Source organism: Crotalus tigris, unplaced genomic scaffold (genome assembly GCF_016545835.1).
Source record: "Crotalus tigris isolate CLP2741 ecotype Arizona unplaced genomic scaffold, ASM1654583v1 scf7180000023637.1517150, whole genome shotgun sequence".
Classification (NCBI taxonomy): Eukaryota; Metazoa; Chordata; class Lepidosauria; order Squamata; family Viperidae; genus Crotalus; species Crotalus tigris.
The window spans coordinates 368,208-393,482 of NW_024100094.1; the positions used below are offsets into that span (position 1 = coordinate 368,208).

General features: G+C 39.5%; 1 protein-coding gene across 1 annotated transcript in view; it reads left to right on the top strand.

Annotated features, from left to right (window-relative positions):
- Positions 1-4,630: 4,630 nt before the first annotated feature.
- PTPN18 (protein tyrosine phosphatase non-receptor type 18) overlaps positions 4,631-25,275 on the top strand; it is a 41,592-nt gene continuing 20,947 nt past the window's right edge. Inside the window, exons 1-9 of the mRNA XM_039320387.1 lie at positions 4,631-4,714; positions 5,598-6,005; positions 19,584-19,692; positions 21,253-21,329; positions 22,510-22,605; positions 23,079-23,117; positions 23,262-23,330; positions 24,404-24,466; positions 25,058-25,200. Of these exons, the coding sequence (XP_039176321.1) occupies positions 4,631-4,714; positions 5,598-6,005; positions 19,584-19,692; positions 21,253-21,329; positions 22,510-22,605; positions 23,079-23,117; positions 23,262-23,330; positions 24,404-24,466; positions 25,058-25,200 (1,088 nt within the window). The remainder of the gene's footprint in view (positions 4,715-5,597; positions 6,006-19,583; positions 19,693-21,252; positions 21,330-22,509; positions 22,606-23,078; positions 23,118-23,261; positions 23,331-24,403; positions 24,467-25,057; positions 25,201-25,275) is intronic.

Consider the following 25,275-nt stretch of genomic DNA (forward strand, 5'->3'; position numbering starts at 1 on the left):
AGAAACACACAATTCTCCTAGGGGTCCAACTTTACAGGATGGGTAGTGATTACTCTTGCATCTCGATGTGATTGTGATTCCTCTTTCCAATCTTGCTAAAGAATGGTAATGCCATTGCATCTCCGCCTTAGGCATAATTGGAGCATACAGTCACTCAGGCAGCTGCAATACAATGAGTGAATTTTATATAATACATTTTACTGTATGCAAAAAGAAGGAAAAAGAATTTACATGAATATTTATAATCCATAGACATGTTCAACCTTTTTTCTGGCCGTTGTATAATAGACATGAGTTGTTAAAGCACCTTTTAACTTTCTTTCAGAAACTTTCTTCTTTTAACTTTCTTTCAGAAACGTGCCACGTCTTGCTTCCTACTTGCTTAGGCTGGAAACCTCTAAGACAGTGTTGGCGAACCTTTTAGAGATTGAGTGCCCAAATGGCAACCCCAAACCCACTTATTTATTGCAAAGTGCCAGGGCCGCATCAGCATTGTGGTGCTCTCAGGGGGAGCAGGGGGGCATGGCCCACTGGTGGGCATGGCTGCGGTGCTCACAGCTGCGGTGGTCATGGCAGACTGGATGGGCGTGGGTGGGGTGGGTGGGCCAGGACCAGGGTGGCAAGGACCAGTCCCTCGCCATCTTTGGGGCATCCTCAGGGGGCCAACACTGCTTGCTTGCTCACTTCCTGCCCTGTCGCTTCCAAACACCTCATGCTCACTACTCTGATGAACTCTGCTGGGGCAACGGCGTGCGTGCCCACAGAGAGGGCTCGGAGTGCTGCCTCTGGCACACATGCCATAGGTTCGCCACCACTGCTCTAAGATTAGGAGTGAGATAGCTTTACTAGAGGGCAGCTGGTCTACTGAGCTAGAGAAGCTTCAAGATCCCTGTATCAACCAAAATTCTGGATGGGTTATTTTAATGGCACCATTTAAGACATAGGCCTGATCTTATATTTTAAAAATAGAAACCACAATTTTTAATAATAATTTTTTAACTGAACTTCTCTGCCTGAACAAACCACCCCTCACCCCTACTGAGCTCAATCAAGAGGGTGAAACCAAGACCAAATGAGGCCCATTCAAACACTGCATGTTTGAAAAGCGGCTAAAGTCCTGCAAATGAACGCTTTCTTGCTTAACCGCATTGCCCTCCCAAAGACAAGAAGAGAATGACCACGTACGAACATCTTCAAACTGAACCTTTTTATAGTAGATTATAACTATAAAAAGGTTCAGTTTGAAGATGTTCGTACGTGGTCATTCTCTTCTTGTCTTTGGGAGGTCAATGCGGTTAAGCAAGAAAGCGTTCATTTGCAGGACTTTAGCTGCTTTTCAAACATGCAGTGTGTATGTCACCTCACAGTATGAGATGAGCGGCATATAAATTTGATCAATAAAATGATGTCCAAAGTCTGCCATTTTGACTATTACAATGCACATTACACGGGATTACTCTTACCATCTATAAATTGCAACTGATGCAAAATGAGGCAGCTGGACTGCTAAATTGTAGATCATATAACTCCTCTTCTGAAAGCTCTGCACTGGCACAATTTCAGGTGTTAATATTAATTTTTAAAAGCTAAGTGATTTAGAGCCGTGCTATCCGAAAAAGCCTCCTGTTTAGTAGCCTATGAAGATTTGCAGGAGAGGCTCTTGTAATTAATTCATTAATTAATTAGATGTACACCATATCCTGACTTTCCATTAAGGCCTCAAGGCAGCATACCTAGTATTCCCACCTCTTGTCTCCACTAGCAATGGCACCCCTGTAAAATAGGTTGAGCTGAGAGAGGAGTGGTAGTAGTAGTAGTAGTAGTAGTAGTAGTAGTAGTAGTAGTAGTAGTAGTAGTAGTAATAGTAGTAGTAGTAGTAGTAGTAGTAGTAATAGTAGCAATAATAATAATAATCAAATATATATATGTTTTATTTTTCGTCTACTTTTTTCTTTTTTCTCTCTCTCTCTCTTTTCTTTTTCCTTTTTTTTCTCTCTTTCTTAGTACATATTATTCATTTTAAAGCTTATGTTATGCATATTATTATTATACATATTATTATATATATTATTATTATGATCTTTATTATTTTTGTTAATTATCTTATAAATTGTAAACGTTATTTTTTAAAATTTGTTAAATAATCCTATATTCAGTTCTGGGAAGTCGGGGGGGGAGGGTGGGGTGGTTTGGGGGGGGGATGTTTATTTGTAAAATTTTTGAAAAATTTCAATAAAAAAAAAAAAAATAATAATCAAAAAATATCATTTGCCTGTAAGCAAAAACTGGTGGGATCATAAAACAGAGAAAGTCATAGAAAATGATAAAATTAAACTTAACAATTGTCGATAAGAAAGACAAAAAAGTCTGGATAGTGGACGTGGCAGTGCCTGGAGACAGCAGAATAGACGAGAAAGAACTGGAGAAGATAACAAAATACAAAACCTACAAATAGAAATAGAAAGACTGTGGCAAAAGCAAGCAAGGGTAGTACCAATAGTCATAGGCTCCTTGGGTGCAATCCCAAAACAACTGGAGCACCACTTGAACACCATTGGCATTGACAAATTCGCTATTAGTCAATTGCAAAAGGCAGGCCTTATTAGGAACTGCTTCCATCCTGCGACGATATCTGTAATACCATCAAACATCCACATCTGCCTATCCCAGGTCCTGGGTAAGGACTCGATAGGTAGACAAAATGCCAAATCCAGTCTGAACATCTGGCTGACTGTGCGATGATCCATAATAATAATAATAATAATAAAGTTGGAAGGGATCTTGGAGGTCATCTAGTCCAACCCCCTGCTCAGGCAGGAAACCCTATACCATTTCAGACAAATGCTGTCCAGTCTCTTCTTAAAAACTTCCAGTGTTGGAGCATTCATCGCTTCTGGAGACAGGTTGTTCCACTGGTTAATTGTTCTAATTGTCAGGAAGTTTCTCCTTAGTTCAGGTTGCTTCTCTCCTTGATTAGTTTCCATCCGTTGCTTCTCGTCCTGCCTTCAGGCGCCTTGGAAAATAGCTTGATTCCCTCTTCTTTGTGGCAGCCCCTGAGATATTGAAACACTGCTATCATGTCCCCCCTCGTCCTTCTCTTCATTAAACTAGACATACCCAATTCCAGCAGCCATTCCTTATATGTTTTAGCCTCCAGTCCCCTAATCATCTTTGTTACTCTTCTCTGTACTCTTTCTAGAGTCTCAACATCTTTTTTACATCGTGGTGACCAAAACTGGATGCAGTATTCCAAGTGTGGCCTTACCAAGGCATTGTAAAGTGGTATTAATATTTCACGTGATCTTGATTCTATCCCTCTGTTAATGCAGCCTAGCACTATGTTGGCCTTTTTGGCAGCTGCAGCACACTGCTGGCTCATATTTAAGTGATTGTCCACTAGGACTCCGAGATCTGTCTCACAGTTACTACTATTGAGCAAGGTACCCCCTATACCAGGGCTTTTCAACCTTTTCACCCATTGTACCACTTTTAGGATATGGCAATATCCGAGTACCACCAGTCGCCTAGCAAGGGGTCAAAAACACGATGACCCCCCCCAAAAAGAAAAAAAATGATAAAGTACAGGTAGTCCTCGACTTACAACAGTTCACTTAGTGACTGTTCAAAGTTACAATGCCTTTGAAAAAAGCGCCCCCCAAGGCACAGCTGAGCAAGACACCTGCCTGCCCACCCAGCGGCGCTCTCATTCCCCTCCCCCGCTACCACTTTTCTAGGATGGTCGTGTACCACCTGCCAGGTGCCAATGTACCACAGGTGGTACCCGTACCTCTGGTTGAAAGCCCTGCCCTATACTATACCTGTACATTTGGTTTTTCTTGCCTAAATGTAGAACCTTACTTTTTTCACCACTGAGTGACTAATCCAAAGTCACCCAGGGTGAGGAAGGATTAGAACCTCGGTCTCATTGCACTTAATCCAACACCTTAACCACTACAGCATACTAGCTATGGGAAAAGTTGTTGAATGTATTCCCTTGACAATTATCATTAGCTCCCATTTGGTCTACCTTTAGAAGAACAAACAAACCAAAAACCCATCACTTTTGCCAGGATTGTTCATTAAAGTAGGTACTAAATTTTATGTATGCTTTTACCTGTCCATTTTGCATTCCTATTTTAGTCACTACTAGCTGCCTTGAATACTTTACTTACTAGATATAAATCTAGTATATATGCATCCTTGTAGGCTAATGCATTGCCATTCTTGGGTCTATCCTCTTTGAAGAATTAAGAACTTGCTATAATGGGCCTGGAGGGATACTACATGTCATCCCTTTTCCTGGCCTTTTTTGTTTTTTTAATTGTCAGGAGCTTTCTGTTGCGAATATCATAAGCTAACCTCATTACACCCCCTCTTCCTTTAATAACTGACCATCATGGTATTTCTTGAGCTACTTCTTTTTTTTTTTTTTTGCTCTGTTACATTTTCAATTTCACTTCAGATTCCAAAACCACATTGCTTCACACTTCTTTCTCAAGGCCCTCACCCAACTGAGCGAAGTTGGCACAATGTGTTCTTGTAATGGGAACTTGTGAATGAGGAAAATCAAAATGAAAATGCAATGTGACTGCTTAAAATAAAGCATTTAAATCCTCTGTTGTGAGAAACCATGTCCATTGGAAACCCACGAGGATTAGAACCAAGAAATGGAATTAAAATGGGGAAAAAAACAAGCTTAGGAATTCCATATACAGTGAGTCCTCAGTTTTCTTGATTTCAACTTAACAGACTTTTCCTGGTTCAGTAGACCAAATTCTAGCGATATTCCTGCGATGATGTTATTATGCAAATAATGTAAATTATACAAAATACATCATTTGCATTGCCACAATGATTTTTTTTTATTTCCTGGACTTGGTTATTTCATCTACCTGCTGAATTAGTCCACGGAAATGTGTTTTAAGAGTACATAATTTATGTTGTTACTGCAGCAATAGAACAATAACCAATTCTTATGCCTTTTTACCGTAAGAGAGACTATACACAGGAGAAGAATATAATAAAATGATGTCAACGTTTATATAATGGTGTCCCTCTATTGTGAAGATAAACTTTCTACAGTATTTACAAGAAACACACATAGGTTAGAACTAGTGATGCAAATGTAACATGGAAAAAATGCCATGAGACACAAATTATGGTATGGATGTACACTATCGTTGCAGCTGAGAGCAGTTCTAACAGGTTAAGCAGTTTCTCGGACAAGTTCATTTATTTATTTGATTGATTGAGGTCCTGCTTTTCTACTCATTCAGCATCTCAAGGTGCTAGCAAAACTTGAAATACCAAATAGAGGGAAACAGGTGATATATATGTAATTTTGAGAGCATGTTGTAGAAATGCATATAAAATGACTACTAAGGAGGATTTCGGCCACACAGCATTTTTATTTTCTAAGAATGCTAGTAAAGTCAAGAGGCATGGTTGGAAAAACAGGGTAGACTTCAAGCTGATGCTTTTCTTTGAAGCATGCTGGTTTCCCATTAATTTTTAATTTAAAAAAATAAATAAATTAGTCAGGGTGAGGTATTTATGTGCACACTAAGGAACTTGTTAGGGGGCACAATCTCCCCCAGATACGACATGGGAAACTGACAATTAAGGATGCTACTACAACAGCAGATATCTGTGCTGTAAAGCCTGAGATAGTACAAAGAACAGTGTTGGTTGAGCTGTGCTTCTCAGGTTCTTCTGAACGTTTACACCCTGTTCACAGCGTGCTGGAAAGCTACCATCCCTTTCCAGAGAGCAGGCAGAGAGCCAGGCAGGTCTGCTGGGCCCATCCCACTAGCCACAATCTGGAGGCGTGGTGCAAGGATGTCAACTTCCTCTTAGCATTTCAGAACCTTCAGCTCCAACGTTGCTCTCGATCCTTCTTCTTGAGAAGAGGGATGAGTCGTTGTAAAGAGTACCTAAAGGGCTTTCTAGCCCAGGTGGAAGCTAAGGCTGGGCAGGAGAAAGGGCAGCTGGCTGAGGAATTCCAGGTGAGTAAGAACTATTTCTCTGGAAATGAAGACTGGGGCCTTGGGGAAGCTCTGAAGTAACTTCACTGTGCTGTCCCTATTAGTACCTTTTTTTCTACAGTCAAAGATTTGTCTTTGCTAGGAGCAAAGCAGCAGCAAAGCTATTTGTTCGGTCTTGCCTCTCTTTCTCCCAGTTTTTGGGTACTTTGAATAGATACCCAGCAAATAGAAATTCAACAGCTGTTCCTGGCTCTGTGCTTCTATTCCAAGAAAGGTGCACCTGTTGAATTTTTGCCTGATACACAAAATGTATGTATGCCTTTTTTCTATACATAGGAAAGAAAACAGGATGGTGGTGGTATGCCACTGACTTGGTTAATGCTTCTGTGGAATTGGCCTGCTGAAAAATATCATTTCGCTCGCGTATCAGTGCATGCTTTATCGTATTGAAGGGCTGATGTGCTCTTGTATGAACCCTAGCCTGATATCTTGCGAAGACTGACGGGTCTTTTTGCCAACTTCGCTAGGGGAAAAGCGAAGATAATCCCTCTACAACTGGTCAATAATTATTCTTGAGGTTAAGTGGCCAGGTGATAAATGCTAAGAGAGAAAACCAGTCTATTGTAGCTGTTGGAGAGAGGCAATGTATGTGTTTCACTGTTTAGCAACTGGGCTATGTTCGCCTGTATCTCTTTTAAACACTGCAAAGTAACCAGGCCAGGAAAAGTATTCTATCAAGGAGAGCAGTTGCTAAGAGGGGTTTTTTTTTATGGCGTTAGAAGAAAGCAATATCTCATTTGCCCAAAAACCAACAATCAAATGTGGTAGGAATTTCTCTTAAATTACAATGTATTCAGTGAGGAACGGGTGGACATACTCTAGAGCAGTGTTTCTTAAACATTTTGTTGCAGGAACTCTTCTCACTTTTTAAAAATTATGGGGGATCCAAAAAGAGATTTGGTTTGTATGGGTTACATTTATTGATATTTACTGTATTAAAAATGAAAGTCAGTGCATTCATAGAATATTTACTGAATTATGTAAAAATAACAATATTAAGCCCATTAGATACTAACATAAATAAATGTTGGTAAATACATTCCCTGAAAAATCCTATACTCTTTTAAATAAAAAAATAATCAGAAGAGCGGCATTGTTTTAAATATTTGCAAATGTCTTCAATATATGGCAAATAATTTTTAATTTTATGGACCTCTGAAAGGGTCTTGGGGGACCCCCAGTAGTTTGTGGACCACACTTTAACAAATACTACTCTAGAGTGAAATTTATATGAGCACATAGTAAACTGTGAACCAGGATATTAATAGTTAATTTATTCATTCATTTATTTCAGTTCAGTCATTTCTGCCATCAATTCTGTAGAACGCAAGGCAGCTTTCTATTCCTCCCTGTCTTTTGCAAGATAATGCTGAATTATAATGTATTGCTTTGACTCCTGCTTTGTCAAAAGACTTTACAGATGCAAACTGTGGTACTATCCTGAAGCCCATTTGACTCTTAAACCTTCTGCAAATAATCTTACAGTCTTACTAATGCTACAGTAGAAGTTGCCAGCCAGTTTGCAGAATAACAAATTGATGAAGTGTTTGATTCAAAGTTCTGTCACTTTAAAGCTGGAGGACTGATTTAACTCCATATCGCAGGCACAGGCACTAAAAAGGGGATGCTTGAAACCAGCAATTTTACATTTGTTCTCAGCCACTGATGCCCTCGCTTTGGACTCAGGACATTATGACTGAAACCTCTTCCTCGCTATATGTTATATGTAACCACTTACTTTAAAATGTAGTAAACGTACCCCGGCTGCACTGTTGAGCAGGACTTTGCATTTCTGCTTCAAATTCCTATCCAAAGAGCACCTAATAATTCCCAATTCCAAAAAAATGAGAATTGAATGATTCAGAGGGAGGGGCTATGGAATCATATATGTGTGGGGTCCTTGGTGGTCTCTGAGCTTGATTCTTTTCTTACAGACATTTCATTATCAAACTAGGTAACATCATCAGTGCTATCTAACTGATGCTACCGAATTTGGTAATGAAACAACCAAGCTCAGTGAGCATCAAGGACCCCACATTTCAACCCTGAGCTACAAATATTCTCTTCTAATGGAATTTGTGGAATATTTGTGGAATCTCTTCAGGTTTCTTGGAGAAAAGTTCAAAAGGGATGCCCTGGATTGTATCTCCTTTCTCTGCGATCCCCCCCAAATAGAATGCTTTCTTTAGGATTGTGACGGACAAGTTGTTAGAAATCAATAGCTGTGCAAAATGAAGAGATTATACTCTGTAAATCTGAATACAGATTTTTCTTTGAGACTGTAAGTTTCTGGCACACAAAGCCAACAGGACTTTTCCATGCTCAGCTGGACAAATGAAATTGTGAATCTTTCTAAGCCCTCCAGTGTCCCAATTGGCTACCGCACATCATGTGCCAAGATATGCTGAAATTGGTCACTTTATGGGTTAACTGACTGGAAAGGCTCATTACATTGCCTGGCTCGCTTAGAGAGATGGGAAAATACAGCCAGCTACATTTGACCATAAAGGGCCACATGCAGGAACCCTCTATGTTTTATGAGTCATATTTTGGTCCTTGCAGTTCCAGCTACATTTTAAGAAATAGAGATAGTTTTCCATTCTGTGTAAGAGGTCCTTACTGAGCCATCTTGCAAGTTCAAAATACCCTTTACAAATGGAGTATTTAATACCCATTCTGATTGCCAGCCCTATGACGAGTTGATAATATTATATTTCTACATACCTCAAAGATTTATTTTGAACTGAAATAAAAAAAGTGCTATTATAAGGGGTTCACAAAGAAAGCCCTAACTCAGGGGTGTCAAACTGTCGGCCCGTGGGCTGGTTGCATCATGCGGAGGCCTAGCCTACCCCAGCTCCAGCAATGCAAAAAAAGTTGTGATACGTCACGACACGTCATGTGATGCGGCGAGTTTGACACCCGTGCCCTAACTGATAACATGGATACATTTCATTTAAATTAAGATTTAAGAAGTCATTCAACCTGCTTGGTCAGCAGACACACAGCATGTACCGGATTAAAAAAATGAGTACATTTGCAAACATAGTCTTGAATTAAATCATTTGGGAAAGGGTTGCTGTGCATAATGTAATCACATCCTGGTAGGAAGCAGATGGAGGAGAGGTGCTTCAGATTCAATGGGCTTATTTTGCATCTGGACTGTATGTAACATTTAGGAATGTTCAGCTCCTCCTTACTTCGTCATATAAACACACTGGCTACCATAGTAAAGCATTTTGGTAGTCACTATTGAAAGAAGAATTAATAATAAAAATGACTATTCCCATTTAATGTACAATTTTAGGATTGTAGAACTGGAGAAGGTGCAGAAAAGAGCAACTAAAATTATGAAAGGGCTAGAGTAGCATTTCAAAAAGGACAGATTGCAACGTTAGCTTGGAAAAAGTAAGTAAAGAGAAATGTGCAAAATATAAAGTGATACTAACAGCGTGAAATTATACACGAAGGGAAAAAGTAATATTCCTTTCCCCCTCCCTCATATTCCCTGGTCCAAATCCACTTAATAATAATAAATAATGGAAGATTTGGGACGTACTTCTTTCTTTGCTGGCTCAGAATTCTGGGAGTTGTAGTCAAATGCCTCTACAAGGTGCTATGTCAGGGTAGATTGTGCCAACCTGGTTCACATACGAGAAATGTTGACTTCAAGGCTAATAGGTCCAATCAAACGGCCTGCTGATTTAAACAGAAAAAGGAAACGAACATATATCCTTACTGGCTTTCAATGCATTTACACACACATACACACATAAACTAGATTGTGAAACAGAAATATGTCTGTGTGCGCATTTCTATTTCCCTTTTAGCTCAGGGGCGGAGGAAGCAGAGACCATATGTATTGAAATTTTATTTTTATTTATTGATTAGATTTTTATGCTACGTTAATTATTACTTTCTAAGTCACTCAAGGCAGCAAGCATACTTAGTATTTCTCCTCCTCTTATTTTCTCTACAACTACCGCTCTGTGAGATGAGTTGGCTGAGAGAGAGTGACTGGCCCAAAGTCATCCAGCTGGCTTTCATGCCTAAGGCAAGATTAGAACTCAGAGTCTTCTGGTTTCTTAGCCAGCACCTTAACCACTACATCAAACTGGCATAATAGGGCACAAAAGCCTCTGAACTAATATTCCACAGAGAATATAATGAACGTTTGGGTTATATGTTATTACATGTTTGAGTTATATGTTTGGATTATCTGTAAACTGAGAACACAGCAATATACAGCTTTAACAAATAAATAAATAAAGACATGCTTTGATATACAGATCCTTTTTTAAGTCCAGGTTCCTGAATATGGTCAGTTAGGCTTCCTATTCCACTGAGAGACTGAAAGTGACATCCTGGCAGCCCAGTTTCCCTGCTAGCTACTGAGATCTCTACAAGCTGCAGCATGTTTGAGCCTGCACTCTCTGGCCACATGAGGCTACTCACAGTGACTGTACTCCAAGACATCCACTCCTCCTCATTGTTATATAACCCAATTCTCTTCCTGAAGACTTCCCAAAGAGCCCTTGGAATACATACGAGCCTTTTTAAACACTGGTCATGTTGTCCTGTGAATGGCCAGTAAAAGCCCAGAGAACAAGCGAAATGGAGCCAATTTCTGTAAGGGTTTATCAATGGTTTAAATCCAGCTTTCATCCACTTTCAGGTTGAGAATGTAGGAGTATTAGTCCAAGATGTCTGGAAAGCACAGAAAAATTAGTTCAAATGATGTCTGCAATATCCCCTTTTGTTTCTTTATTAATTGTAAAGCTTGCCCATTTCTGTAAAACTCTGGGCAGCTTAGACCACTAAAAAGTAATAAAACAATAAAAACCATGAACCATCGGTGTCTCTTTGCACCAAAGGGATGCGCAGTTGGCTTCCATAGAGGTTATAAACAAAGAATGGTTGATTTCTAAAATGGGGTTCAAACTTGCTTAAGAAAAAGATTCTTATTTGCCTTGAAAAAAATATGCTATTAACGTATTGTATAGATTCACTTCCAGGGTAAATATTTTTCTTCCAGATCAGTGACTAACTTATTACCAGATACTAGCACATTGAGTCTCATGTATATTTGAGCTATTTATTTTTATCTAAAACTGAGGGGGGGGGACCCTTTTGACACAAGGACAGTACTCATCATTTTATTGTTACACAGGCAGACAAGCAGGGTAGAATAGAAATGAGACCAGAGTAGTACTTACTATCATTCCGGTTTCTCTTTTTAAAAAAGTCCCTCCTGGAAGGAATATACAAAATCTTTCAGCTATCAGGGGCCATGCCTTTTTGCAGGATTTAATCAACACAAAAGAGCCCTTTGTCTTAGAAAATTTCTGCTCTTGCACGTGATTATGGCACAGACACACCAGGGCAACACCTTTTTCTGCCCCAACGCGTTGCCTTCATCTCAGCCCCAATGCATTAAATGTCATTCTTAGCTGTTCCAGGATAGAAAATGAGATTTTTCTTCTTAATCTGTCCAATGGGAGCTCGACATCTATCAAATCTGTTCGGCTTTGTCATCTTGGAAATAAAATCGATTGATCACACTAATTGGGAATAAAGGCAAGAAATGACATGCAGATACAGTTTTCTCCGGATTCAAGGATAGCAATCTACAGAGGGGAAGGTTTCAAGGTAAAATCTAAAACCTTTGCTGGAAAAGTATATATTCTTATCAAATATGGGCAGTAAGAACCAGACTGGCCTAGTGTTGGACTAGAAAACAGGAGATTGTAGGTTCTAATCCTATACTAGAGGCACAGAAGCCAGCTGAATGACTTTGGGCCATCCCTATAATTCAGCCCAGCCCACTTCTTAGGGCTGTTGTTTTGGGGAAAGTACAAAGAGAAGTACATTGCCTTGAATTGTAACTCACCCCCCTCAAAAAAAAAAAAAAAAAGAAAAGCAGGATGTAAATCTAATAAATAAGAGCAGGAAAAAAATGGGCATGGCTTTAAAGATAAGGAAAACTCACCGGAATAAAATATGAAAGGACAAATCAATAAAAAGTGTTTTAAGAAAGCATCTCAGGCAGTCCTGATGGTGGGATAGTTTTGACAGAAAGCTGTCAGCTATTGATAAAACTGTAATTCTGCATCCTGTAATCTCTCTGTGCCCAGAAACAGTTTTGTACAGAAGGGATAACTGTATTCTGCCAGAACCAGCTATCCAGATACAGGTGGAAGAAAAGGACATTTTGCCTGATGCTCTTTATGTCTTTTGCTGTCTCTCTATCCAGACCAAGATACCATATAAATAAAAGTCATGGGCTGTTTTTCCTCACCTGCCATTGCTCAGCCCTGGTTGGGCAAAGAGAGGAACAAAGACTACAAAGGAAACTCATGTGATGTCTTAGAGGCACATCCAGGCTAGTCAGCACGGGATTTCACTAGGATGTCATCTGTTGATTAAGCTAAAAGAAAAATCAGCACCTGGGAGCTGGAGTCGAATTTAAAATGTCATAGAAAAAGCTCTCAGGTACAAACAATGTGCATATTTAGGTAGGGAAAGAAACGCAAAAGCAAAGGAAAATACATAAACAACAGTTCACTAGTATAATTTGGGTTTTCACATTCATAACACATTCTGCAAATAATGCAGGCCCATGAATTAAATATTCATTCCCTAATGCCTTTCCTGATCTTTAAGCGGGCAGCCTGCATTTTTTAGTGGAACCTCAAACATAATCAGTTGTTTATTGCTAGAACTTTGCTACTTGATCAAAGCTTTGGGGAACTTTGTTTTAACTAACAGGCTCTGCAGACTGAAGTTATTTGAAAACTCCTATTCAAGAGCACAATCCTAACTTGCAGTTCTGTTAGCTGGAGGACTTTGTACCCATTGTATTGTTGAAAGAAAAATCTTCATCAGGGTCTAGTTCAAGCCAGGAATAAATAAAATGGAGACTGCTCTAGAAAGAAGGTTGTAGTTTATTGAAGAGCAGAGCCAGACAGAAATGTGACTCTGGGAAAGCTGATCACATGGTGCTGGGAGTGGTGGGTTTTTATACCTTCTTGGGCTTTTGTATTTGAGGTTCTTTCCTGTTCCTGTGGCATAAACTTTAACCTGAGCTTTTGAGCATGTCCTTTTGGTATTGTGATGGTGGTGGGATTATATCCTAAATGTCATGTCTTTAGAGTTTGGGTGGGGTAAGTAGATTTAGGGATCTTTGTCTTTCTAATCTCATCAGCTCCAAGCTTCCTGGCTCCAGACTTTCTGAAAGGATTATCAAATCTGCATTTCTACAGAGCTGGTTACTGCTTGGGGCAGGGAGAGGAGATTGGTTTCTGGGGGCTGGTTTTGTCTTAGATTTTTCATTATTCCTTTGGGGAAATATAATATAATATATAATATAATATTCTGTCCTTTTTAATATCCCCCCAAAATATTTCCTTCTCTAGGAGGGTGGGTGGGTGCTGACTTCCAACGGTATAGAAAGCTATACGTTTTTTCTAAAACCCCATTTTAAACCCACAACCCCATTCTGTCCTGAGGTTGATTTATGCATGTTCTCTTTTACTGATTTCAATGCAGAGAGGCAGGTAGACAAAACAAAATAAATAAAAATCACTGGGTGAAAATTGCTCAAAAGATGTCCCATGCTACCTCCTGCTTTATCCACTTAGATTCCTTTCAACAGTGCTATACAAGGAGCAAGACTACACTAAAATCATAGGAAAGATTTTTGGATTTCACTGAGAACTCAACTTTTCTCATCCCCATAATTGGAGGATGAAACCCATATTAGGTCCTGCTCTGCTCTACTATAGTCTACAGGGAAGAGACAAATGGAGTGCCACCAGGTTCTGACCTGAGCTCAGTATTGTTTTGGATGAAATAATAACTTGAACAAGGAATCTGAAACCTGAAGATAAAACCAAACCAAATTCCTGAAAGGAAAGACTTTAAAATGGAGATAGGTAAGGTGATGGTTGTGGCTCCAAAGCGATCCACAGGACTGGAGACTTTTATCAAAATAACAAAAGAATTATTGCCACAATGCACATAGAAAAGGGTTGTGGTTGCAATGCTACTTAAACTTCTTTCAGTATTTGTTCCTTTTGCAAATGCTGGACAAATAATTTCCTTGTTGCACACTAGACTCCCTACCTCACTTCTTTAAAAACATTGTACTGTAATTTTAATTTTTAAGCTAGCAAACAGGAAGCAAAGGATTCACCTTTAGCATACATATAGTACCTGTAATAATGCCTAGGGATATCACAAACATCCCACTAACATAGACTAAAGCCTTTTTGATAGGTAGTTCATCTTCTGGAAAATGGGTGCTTTGTGATTGGCCCTGTCTGTGATGGCAACCATTTTCTGAAGATACAATTCTCTCATGCAGCCATTTTTGTGAGGTTCCCCACTATTTAGCTTCAGCATTTTCCAGTTTGAAAGGTATGCCTGTCCTTGTTTTAGAAGATAAAAGCAGAATGCAGAATCACCTTGGCAAGTTGTAGAACTGGGTCAAACTAACAAAATGCTATTTCAAAAAAGTTCTGTAAAATAATGCATTTAAATAGGAAGAATCTGTTCTCCAAATATGACAGCCATGGTTGGCTCAGCAGCAATCCACATGAAAAGGAACTAGAGTCTATAACAGATTATAAGCAAAAGATAATAAAATTTTAAGTAGACTGATTATACCCATCTTGCAAGTCCATTTGCTTGCCATTGTTTCTTGACTGTCGCACCTATCTAGTTTACACAACAATTCAAGCTATAAATTTACCTATATTAAATTGGTTGGATTCAACCAATATACTCAGCCAAAGCCTAGTAAATCATATCATGGCTTAGCACAATGGATGAACTCCATCATAGTATTTAGATTGCAAGAAAAAAATGGTTCCATCCTCCATTATTCTCTTTGGTCAGATTTCACTTGGAGTACTAGATCTAGATCACAGTTTAAGGATGGTGCCAAACACAACTAGAATAGGACAGCAATAATATGCTGGAAGTTGTCAAGTGCAGGAATTTTGAAGCATGCCTTCCAAAGATGAGCATCCATTATGGTTGCTTCTATCCTGTGGAATATCCTCAGGATATGTTTAGCACCAACCCTGCTAACTTTTAGAAGAGCTAGCAAGACTTGGTTTTTCCAGTAGGCATTGGGCAAAGTGGTTTGTAACCCCATTTGATTATTTGTAATGATATTATTGTCCCCCAATGCAGCCATAAATTTCTGTTCCGTATTTTATTATATTTCTATTCTTATTTTCTTGTATGACCCCTAAAGGGACCTTGGCGACTGAGGCAATTAATCAGCAGTATTGTTTAGTTTGAAAAGATAAAGCAGCCAGTTCAAAATATTTAAAAGAATTTCATGTAGATGAGAAAGATTTATATCCTTTTGCTAGAGAGGGCAGAGTTGATTCCAATTACACAGAAAAGGATTTTGATAAAACATAAGGGAGAGTTTTCAAGGATATAAGCTGTTTTGGTAGACTCCGAAATAAGCTAATGATGACATTTTTCATTGGCAGTAAGGTAAATCAGACAGGCTTTGGAAATTTTTTAAACTCTATGATCCCAAAATCTACAAACGTTACAATCTGAAGGGTTCTCTGACCCATCCCTTTCTCAGAGAATCCATAAAATCTGTTCTACAAGGGAGATTTATTTCTGAATGTTACACTTTGCCCAATGATCATAAATGTAATTTCCAGACTTTCCACTAATTCCAATCTGTAGTCTCAGTTTGGCTCAAGGGAATGTTTGCATTATCTTTAAAATAAAATTAAAAAACCCTACCTGGAGCAACCTTGGGTGGAGATGTGAGAAACTATTAAGTGGCCCAACCAGTTCTGAAGAAGGAAATATCAAAGTAAGAACGTGACTTCCCAGCAAGGCTCAATGAAGCTTTTCTGGTCTCTAAACATATAGTCAGTATTATAGGAGACCAAGAGATTTCATAACTATTGATAAGGATTGGGCTACTGACTGCACAATTACAATCAGCTGGAGAAATGGCCTGGAAAGCTATTGTATATCTTTAGGTTCATGGAGCTCTGAATTTCACTGATTCTATACCAATGTTTCTCAACTGCTGCAACCTTAAAATGGCTAACTGGAGAAATCTGAGAGCTGAAGCCCTGTAGGACAGAGATCCCCAATCTTTTGGACACCAGGGACCGGTTCCATGGAGAACAGTTTTTCCATGGACCGGAGAGTGTGTGGGCTTGTGTGCTGCCTGCATCCCATGGATGGGGCTTTGCTTGTTTGTGAGGACTGGTTGCTGGCAAGCCACGGCCTGGTACTGGTCCATAAACTGGGAGTTGGGGACCCTTGCTGTAGGAGAAGACATGGCAGAACCTGGCTTGTTTGTGTGGACCGGTTGCTGGCATGCCACGGACCGGGGGTTGGGGACCTTTGCTGTAGGAGAAGGCATGGCAGAACTTGGCAGTAGAATTAAAAGAGAGATCAGCCTAGAATCCCTACAAGCAGACTAAGTCCAATCCCTCTTGAATTCCATGTACCCTTATCTAATTCCAAGCAGTTGCTAACTTTTAGTTGCTAACTTTTAGTTGAGAAGATTCCTGTGAATAGATTGTTTAGCAATAAGTCAGTTTAATTGGACCTTCACATATGGACCTGGTCTTTCACAACTGACAAGTCCGCGCTTCTTAAAATTATCAAGGCTGAGAAACTCTGTTCTATACTACAGACTTCTGCAAAAGGGTAAAGTGGTAAAGTTTTAAATGCCAGGAGACAAGAACAATGATAATAGGAGGTTGCAAGTGGCCTTTCTGGGAAGGACTTCAATTGGTCAATGACCAAAATAAAGGATGACCTGTTCTGATCAGAAGGACTTAACTGGCAGAGACTGGGAAAGATTTTGATTATCAATAAAATGTTTGGTATATTGTTTGTTTATATAGAAATTAATGTATGTATAGAGCTTTTGCTTCAATCATATTCTCATAACCATCACTGTGAATCATCTCATTCTACAGTATTATGCTAGTTATCTGGAAGTAACGATGACTTCCTATTTCCCCCTCTTCCTCCTTGCCTATCTCATCATTCCATTCTGCTAGTTACCTAGCAGTAAAAAATAACTTCTTCTTTCCCCATCTTCCTTCTTTCCTATCTCATCTTTTATTCTTCTGCTAGTTATCTATTCTAGAAGTAAAGAACAACAACAACAACAAAAACTCCCCACCCATCTCAGAAGAAGGAAGTTACAAATACAAATCACTTCCAGATTGTGCAAAGAAATGTACCTGGATCTATTTATAGGCATACTGAGCCACAGTGATGCCAAAATGATGTAACATGTCTGTTGCAAGCTTCACTATTTCTGCTTATGTCACAACACCACAGAGATGTTATATAAGTAGCAACGCTTGCATTGCAATATTCATTTTGTCCTTTGCCCCTGCTCTCCCTCCCACCCAATGGACACTTCTGGATACCAACCACAAGACTAGCTGGGCTGGAAGGATACCTTATTTTTACTGACATGGTCATTATATCTATCTTGTTTTGCTTGCTCAACAATTTTGGCTTAGTAGGCACTGAAGTAAACTCATGGAACCAAATATCCTTTTCAGAGAAAGACATAACAAACAAGAAGCCGGACAATTTGGCAGAAGGAGGCACCTACCTCAGACAGCAGGGATGGAAATCAGCAGTGAAACATTGGAGGTTGGAGTTGTATAGGCCCCACCATCAGGATTTCACCTTCAGGACTAGCATTTTGCCCATAAATGTGCATCACCTGTAAGAAAGGTCTGAAAGCTACTCATGTCAGTTTCCAAACATGTAATGGGAAGCACCATTTTACCCTAAAGCAGCAAAATATCTCAAACCAGATGATCTTGGGGACTGGCTGAAATGGAGTATAAGATAATGGATGGCAGTAGGCAGGGCAAGTATATATTCAGAGAAGTAGGGGACAAGGCATCTGTGGCATTTGAATTATTTCTGAACTACAAATCCCAGAATCTCTCGCATCTTTCCCAAGGCTGCTGGGAGTTGAAATTTAGAACATATGACAGGCCAAAAGGTTAACAAATCATAGTAGATTTATGTATGTAAAATACTATTCTAAAAAAACAAACCATGTTATAGGTTAGGGCAGGGATAGGCAACCTGGGCTCTTTTATGACTCGTGGACTTCAACTCCCAGAATTCCTGAGCCAGCATAGGGTTAGGGTTAGGAGGATAGCCTCATTCACATGATAATATGATAAAAGATAATATGGTTTGGTTGGTCACTCAGTTTACACCATGTTGTCGAAACAAGCCGAACTCTAATGCTGATTATGCTGATGCGGATATTAATAAACCTGTTAGGAACATTAGTAGCATAAAGAGGCAGCAAAACAAGTTTTTCATGTACACATTGCTGACCTTCCCATTATGTGGAGGAAACATACTGTATTTACAGTACTGTATGTACAAGCTTTTCACGTGCTAGGCAATCTATATCTTGAATTACCACTAGATGGAAGCAATGAATCACTTTTCTATATTGCTTTGCTAATCTAGTGGCTGTCTGAGGTATTATAGCACAGTTATAATACAGTACATCCACAAATGCAATTTATAAGTTGTTTTCAAAACAAATGAAAGTGGACGGCTAAGCAACTTAATTATTAACTTCCATCAAAATAAAGAATATTTGTACATAAGGTAGAAGGAAAATTCTAATGAAAATAAAATATAATTTCCCCTTCAAAATTTAATATCTACTTTGGGTTTGACTTAGTGTATGACATGAATCCTAGGCTATCAGATAATTGATATTCCTTTAGAGAAACTTCTTGTAAATTGTAGAAGAGATAAATAGGTACAAGGAATACTATCCCCAAATTACACATTTTCTCCTAAAGATACAGCACAAAAAGATGCTGCTAGGACATATTTGAGCCATGGTAAGATGGAGGAAAGCACTTCGTTGGATGTTTCACAAAAATGTTCCCCCTTTAATGCAGAAAAAATATGTTAAATAAAGTAAGATGTCATTCCAGTTTGAAGTGAGTATGACTGCCCTACTTACAGAAACATAAAAAACCATACGGCAGAAAAAGATCTACTGGACCATTGAGTGTGCCCTTTCAGGTTTCCATCAGTTCCAGGTCTTCTTGTCTCATCCATGTATGGGTTTGTTCTAGTAGCCCACATATCATCAGATTGTCTTCATTCTCCAATAACTGTTGAGGACCTTATTAAATCTAGGTGATGTCTGAGCTGCAATGACTCTCCTAGTTTGTGTCAGTCTCATATTTTGAGGTATGCAATGAAGCTTCAGGGGCATTTGCCCAAGGGCCCCTAATGGTAAGGTAGGTACCAGCCAGGATTTGAACCCCGGTCTCCTGCATCAACCACTACACTCTCCAGGTGTGTGTGTGTGTGTGTGTGTGTGTGCGCGCGCGCGCGCACGCACACACACATGTGTGTGGTCTTTCAGCATTCTATTTTTGCCACCTTGGAAGCTAGATATTAAGTTTATAAAGCAGAACAGAATGATCTGAAATAAATAAAATGAAAATTAATCTCTCTTGCCAGGAAATCAAGGCCCGAACGCTAGCATTTCGGCAACAGCAGGCCATTTCAGCTGAGGCTGGGTGCAACAAGGAGAATATCAAGAAGAACCGTTACAAAGACATCCTACCCTGTGAGTTAACAAGAATGGAAAGCTCCCTTCCCAAGGACACTTTGCATTCGTAGCCTGGAGGACCAGTCTGTCGTTTTGAGCAATCACTCTAGCTGGGCTACCCTATTCTTCAGTTTGAAGTACTCCATCTCAGGGACAGTTTGACTGACACACAGCTGCTCTTCTCCAAGAAAAGAAGGACCTAGTGTTCTCTTCTCCGATTTTGCAGCTGCAGATTTGAGGTCCATTTTAGGATGGCAAAAGAAGTCTCAGGTTCATCAACCAGGAGTTTTGTAGCTCTATAATCAGCTGTAGCATGATTATCTAAAAATCTACTGAAAACATGGGGGGGGGGACACAAAAGAAGGTTTGCCAATAAGCAATGGTTATAAATGCTCCACCCTACCAAAAAATAAATATTGTCTCTCGCTAACATTTTTGCATTTCCCATCGCAACTCTGCTATTTTACTTGAAATACTTGGGACCTGATATCTCTTTCAAAAAAATAGTATGTACCTAAAGAAAGAAAACATATATATATATTAGCCCATCAAGAAATCAAGCATAGAATTCATCAGAATTGTTATTTATTGAATTAGTTATTTGGAAATTCATATAAGTTGGCTTTCCTCTACAGCAGTGGCAAATTGACAACTTTAAGATGGGTGGACTTCAACTCCTCAGAATTTTGGGAGCATGCTGGCTAGGGAATTCTGGGAGCTGAAGTCCACACATCTTAAAGTTGCCAAGATTGAGAAACACTATCTAGACTAGTGTTTCATTCAAGGTGACGTACACAGCATTTCCTACTTACGATTTCACCCACAATAACAACTCTGTGACATAATTAGGAATGAGAGAGAGGGCTGGCCCAAAGTTACTAATGAACATCCATAGCTCTCCAGTCCAAGTGCTATCTCTGAACTACTATATCACATTGGCCTGAGAAGCAGCTGTCACAGGAACATTCTTGATGCCACAACTGTGTGTTACAACCTCTACCCATTTTAACATATTGTTTCATTAAAAAAGGAATGGCTTAAATTACTCAGTAGTGGCCATCATAGTGACTTTTGGGGGGGGGGAGGGAGAGAGACTTCCACAATATAGGTTTCCACATTAGAGGAAAAATGATAGATGCAACTTTCATAGTTAGGTCCACTGCTAGGAATCAAGTATATAAGAGTGGAGCTTATGTCATATTGTCTTGGTGCATGTTTCATGACTTCCGTGCACACACATAATCACAGATGCCGATAGCTGTGCATTTAATTACACTGAAAATGCAAGGTGTCAATTAATATAACGTAGCTTGCTCCAACTTGAGTGTTTTCTGGGTGCATGGACCAACTCCCCAAATTCTCAGTATTAACCATATGACTTGGGTATTCTGGTAGTTGACATCTACGCATTGGTAGGAGCCTGGTTCATGGAAGATTAACATAACTGATCTAATGTTTTAAATCTTAGGAAGGAAGCCATCCTTCCCATCTATTCCCATCTATTCCCTTTTCTCCACTGCTCTCCTGGTCCCTGTCTGTTCTCCATGATATTAAGTTCTAATTGTGTTTCTCTTACAGATGACCAAACCAGAGTTCTGGTGAATTTACTAGCAGAAGAATGCCAAACAGATTACATCAATGCCAGTTTCATTCAGGTAACAGATATTCTACAGCCATTAAATAGCAGATCCCTAAAGCAAAACTTCTCAGAGTCGAGCAACTGGTATCTCACCATTCAAGATTAAAACTGAAAGCACAAGTTGGTCTTACATATTGCAGCCTATAAAATGTATTTGTGGAGAGCATCTTCAGCAGTGTTGGTGCAAGAACCAAGGAGCCCCTGCTTAGAAAGAGCCTAGAACAGGGGGTCAGTCAGGGAAGCTATTATTGTTGCTTTGGGGAGGGGATTTTAGTCTTGGTTTAATGTCATGGTTCCAATAGATGAGACCAATTAGAACAGAACACCGAGGCTTGAGTTTTCCTTTAAGAACATGTTTATTGGATACAAAATATTGGCATGGTCAAAAGTGAAACTAAGACTAAAATCCTCTCCTAAAAGCAACAGTAATACAAAGTTACAGTTCCCACCCGACTGACTATGCAATCAACTATGTTTCCCAATAATACATCCAGGTGGCTTTTCTAACACTAGGATCATCCTCACTAACTGAGGGAAACAGAAATGACCTTGGTTCCCATGGGACAAAAACCTGTTTATTAGAAAACTTCCCATTTCCCCTCCCCCCATCTTGTGGCAACCAGGAATGAGGGAAATGGCTTTGGTCAGGTCCGTTGCAAGGTTGACATAATCATTCTAATGATGGCTGCTTTACTGTGGAAGGTATTCATACCCATATCTCAATGAGACAAATACGAAGAGGCAAGACTAGCACAATATCATGCAGAGATACTACATGCGCATCTTCCAAAGATATTTTAGTCTTGTTTCTATGCTTTTATTTTTCAAGATACACTGGCAGCATTTTTGTGGTATGCTAATACACTCAACTACCACCCAGTATGAGAACTACTGCACTAGAAAATGTCAATGGTTCTTTATACAGTCCAGGAAAGCGCCTGATATCATTTTGAAAACATGGTTACACATTTGCATCCCCTGTGAAATGCTTCAACCGTATCTATACAAGGACTCTACTTCTTCAGAAGTAAAGCACTTTTAAGAAATCAATTCAATGTCATATTTTTTGCTTGAATGGACATTGTGGCTCTATTTGCACAGTAGTAATTAAATGACCCAGATAAAGGACGAAAGCGAGTTTTTGAAAAAATAAATCAAAAGGGCAGCCGATGACTTCCATTTTGTCCTCCTCACAGGGTGTGGACAACAAGAGATGCTACATTGCTACTCAGGGGCCTCTGGCCCATACAGTGCTTGATTTCTGGCGTATGATTTGGCAGTACAAAGTGAAGGTAAGTTGTAGCACTGGATTGCAGTGACTGAACTCAAGGCAGAATCTTAAAGGACAATGGGATTCCCTAAGTTATAATTTGCCCTCAGGTTCCTGGTAAAAATGGAAGACGTGGCGGGGGAGGTTGCTGCTAATATAAATAAAACCATTAAGAAACAATAGATACCATTATAGTCATCCACAGTTTGCATAGTCAATAGCACAGGGTAGGAAAAAAAGGAAAAGGGAATTGAGGTATTCTGAGAAGCCCATAATGCTTATAATGTAGAGAATTGCCAAAGAGAGCATGGCTGATTTGGTGCCAATGTTTCTGATATGTTTTTCACTGAGATAATGGCAAGATAAAAACTTGTGTTGTTTCCTTAAACCCAATATCATCTGATCACCTCTGAGAATTGCTCCAGAAGGGATCCTTCCAATCAGAGAGTTCTCCTGCCTTCCTCAACATGTTTCACAATATCTCTCTTTCTGCAGGTGATTGTCATGGCTTGCCGGGAAGTAGAAATGGGCAAGGTGAGAGCTAGTAACTGAGGAATGACATCGGGAAGCAGGAAAGCTTCCTTCTGCTTCCCTCCAGGCTTGTGGCTTGATGGGGAAAGTATTGTCGGAATTTTAGCTAACCCCTTTTTTTTCCCTCTAAAAAAAAAAATAAATCAGAAAAAGTGTGAACGTTACTGGCCTTCTTCAGAGGAAGCCTTGCATTTTGGACCCTTCTCTGTGGCACAGGTGAGATGATTATATCTGGGTAGGCAGCAAGCAATGTGAGGAGAATTCAAGCCATAGCAAGCTACATTGCTTCCCTCGTCTAGCACTGCTCATCACAGCTTGATTAAGGATCAAGATTTCTCATTCAAAAATTCTGGAAATGTAATTAAAAGTGAAAGAAATTGCCTGGTAATTCAAGCCAGGCCAGCATTCAGCCAACCCGATAGAAGTTCTCAGGCAGTCCAGTAAGAATAGATGATCATTCCTGGTTTGCTCATTGGCGTTTCAAGGCTGAATTTAGAGCACTCACAGGAAGTCTAATAAGACCCAAAGTTGGGTATTGAGAATATCTTGAACAACCTCCAAAGCAGAAGATTTGCTTGCTTGGCAGAGCTCACCAATGCTTATGTCTGGGTTAAGTTCAGCCATGGTTTGAGGACTGAATCTTCAAGCTACCATTTGATTGCTCTTATTCCCAGGGCACTGTGGGAAACTTAAACTTTAAAATAGAAGTTCTGTCCATAGCCACCTGTTGCTGCCACAGCAGAAAAGAGATCCATTACATGGGACTTTGACAAGCCTATCTTTAAATTTAAAGCTAGGCTTATTTAGATAAAAGCTGTTGTTACACAAACCCCTGGTTCAGCTTTCCCTTACCTACTGCTCTTTAAATGCATTGAACTACAACCCCCATTGTTCCCCAATCAGCACAGCAAGTGACATAATACTTTCCAGACCTAAGTTAATTTATGATCATCCATTTCTTATGCTGGTGAACTGAATGATACACATTGTACTGTTGAGGAGAGGATCAATTACTTTGTTACATAACTTCCATACAGATCTCTCACTATTCTACCTATGCTGTAGGAAAGAAAGCATAATTGACTAGAGCTGCAGAAATCTCAACTATTGTCAGAAATCTACGACCATTGGATGGGGGGTTAATTTAAAAGATTTTTAAAAAGCCCTCTCAACTCTTTCCTCTCCAGGGTTTATTTGGATATTTGCAACCCTATAACTGAGTGAAAAGGAGAATCCCCAAATTCAGACATCACAATGATTTTGAGCCTGTTTACTTTTCTCTGCCTTAGGTCAAAGAGCAGGAACTTAACCCAGATGTCATTTTGCGGGTACTTACCCTGGCATTTCAGCAGGTGAGTTTGCATTTTATAGATTCAGATCCAATTCATTTCCTGAAACTCTACAGAGTTTGAGATCAGCTGTCTGCACTGCACAAAAGAAAAATGTAATGCTAAGAGAAACACACATACACATTAACTGTAGTCATACATACAAATCCTGGCCAGATACACACACTGTCAAGGAAAACCAATTTGCTAACTTGCTCAAACAAACACACAAACATACAAAACATAGTCAAATGTCATTTGCACTTCCCACTGCCTCCTTTGACCTTGGAGGATGGCATTATACTATAGTACAGTTGTTATATTTAATATTTTAATGCATTTTTTAGAAAGAGGAGCTTTGTGGGAGGCAAGGGTGCTATTTGTGGGCAGGTTAATACTTAGGGGCTCCAGGTTGCGAACCCCAGTTGTAAAGAGGTCTTTCTAAAATAACAGTTCAAAGGTTTTGTGACTGTATTTGTGAGATTTGAAATGTTTGTGAACCTGATTCATATATACGCTTCTGTAATATAATATTTTATCACATAAAAGTGTTAAATGGAGTGTCTCCTCATTGATTTATAGTACAAATGTAAGTGATTACTTTTCTGATCTCAGGAAGAACGGGTGATTTCCCATTTCCAGTATGTGGCTTGGCCAGACCGAGGCATCCCAGACACTTATGGTTACTTCCTCAACATGATTGAGCAAGTGAGATTTAAGCAGGGTGAGGACACTGCACCCATCTGCGTGCATTGCAGGTACGGGAGGATTTGGTGGCCAGGCCCTGTAGAAAGACCGCATTGCTGACTTACTAAATAAATGTAACAATTGAA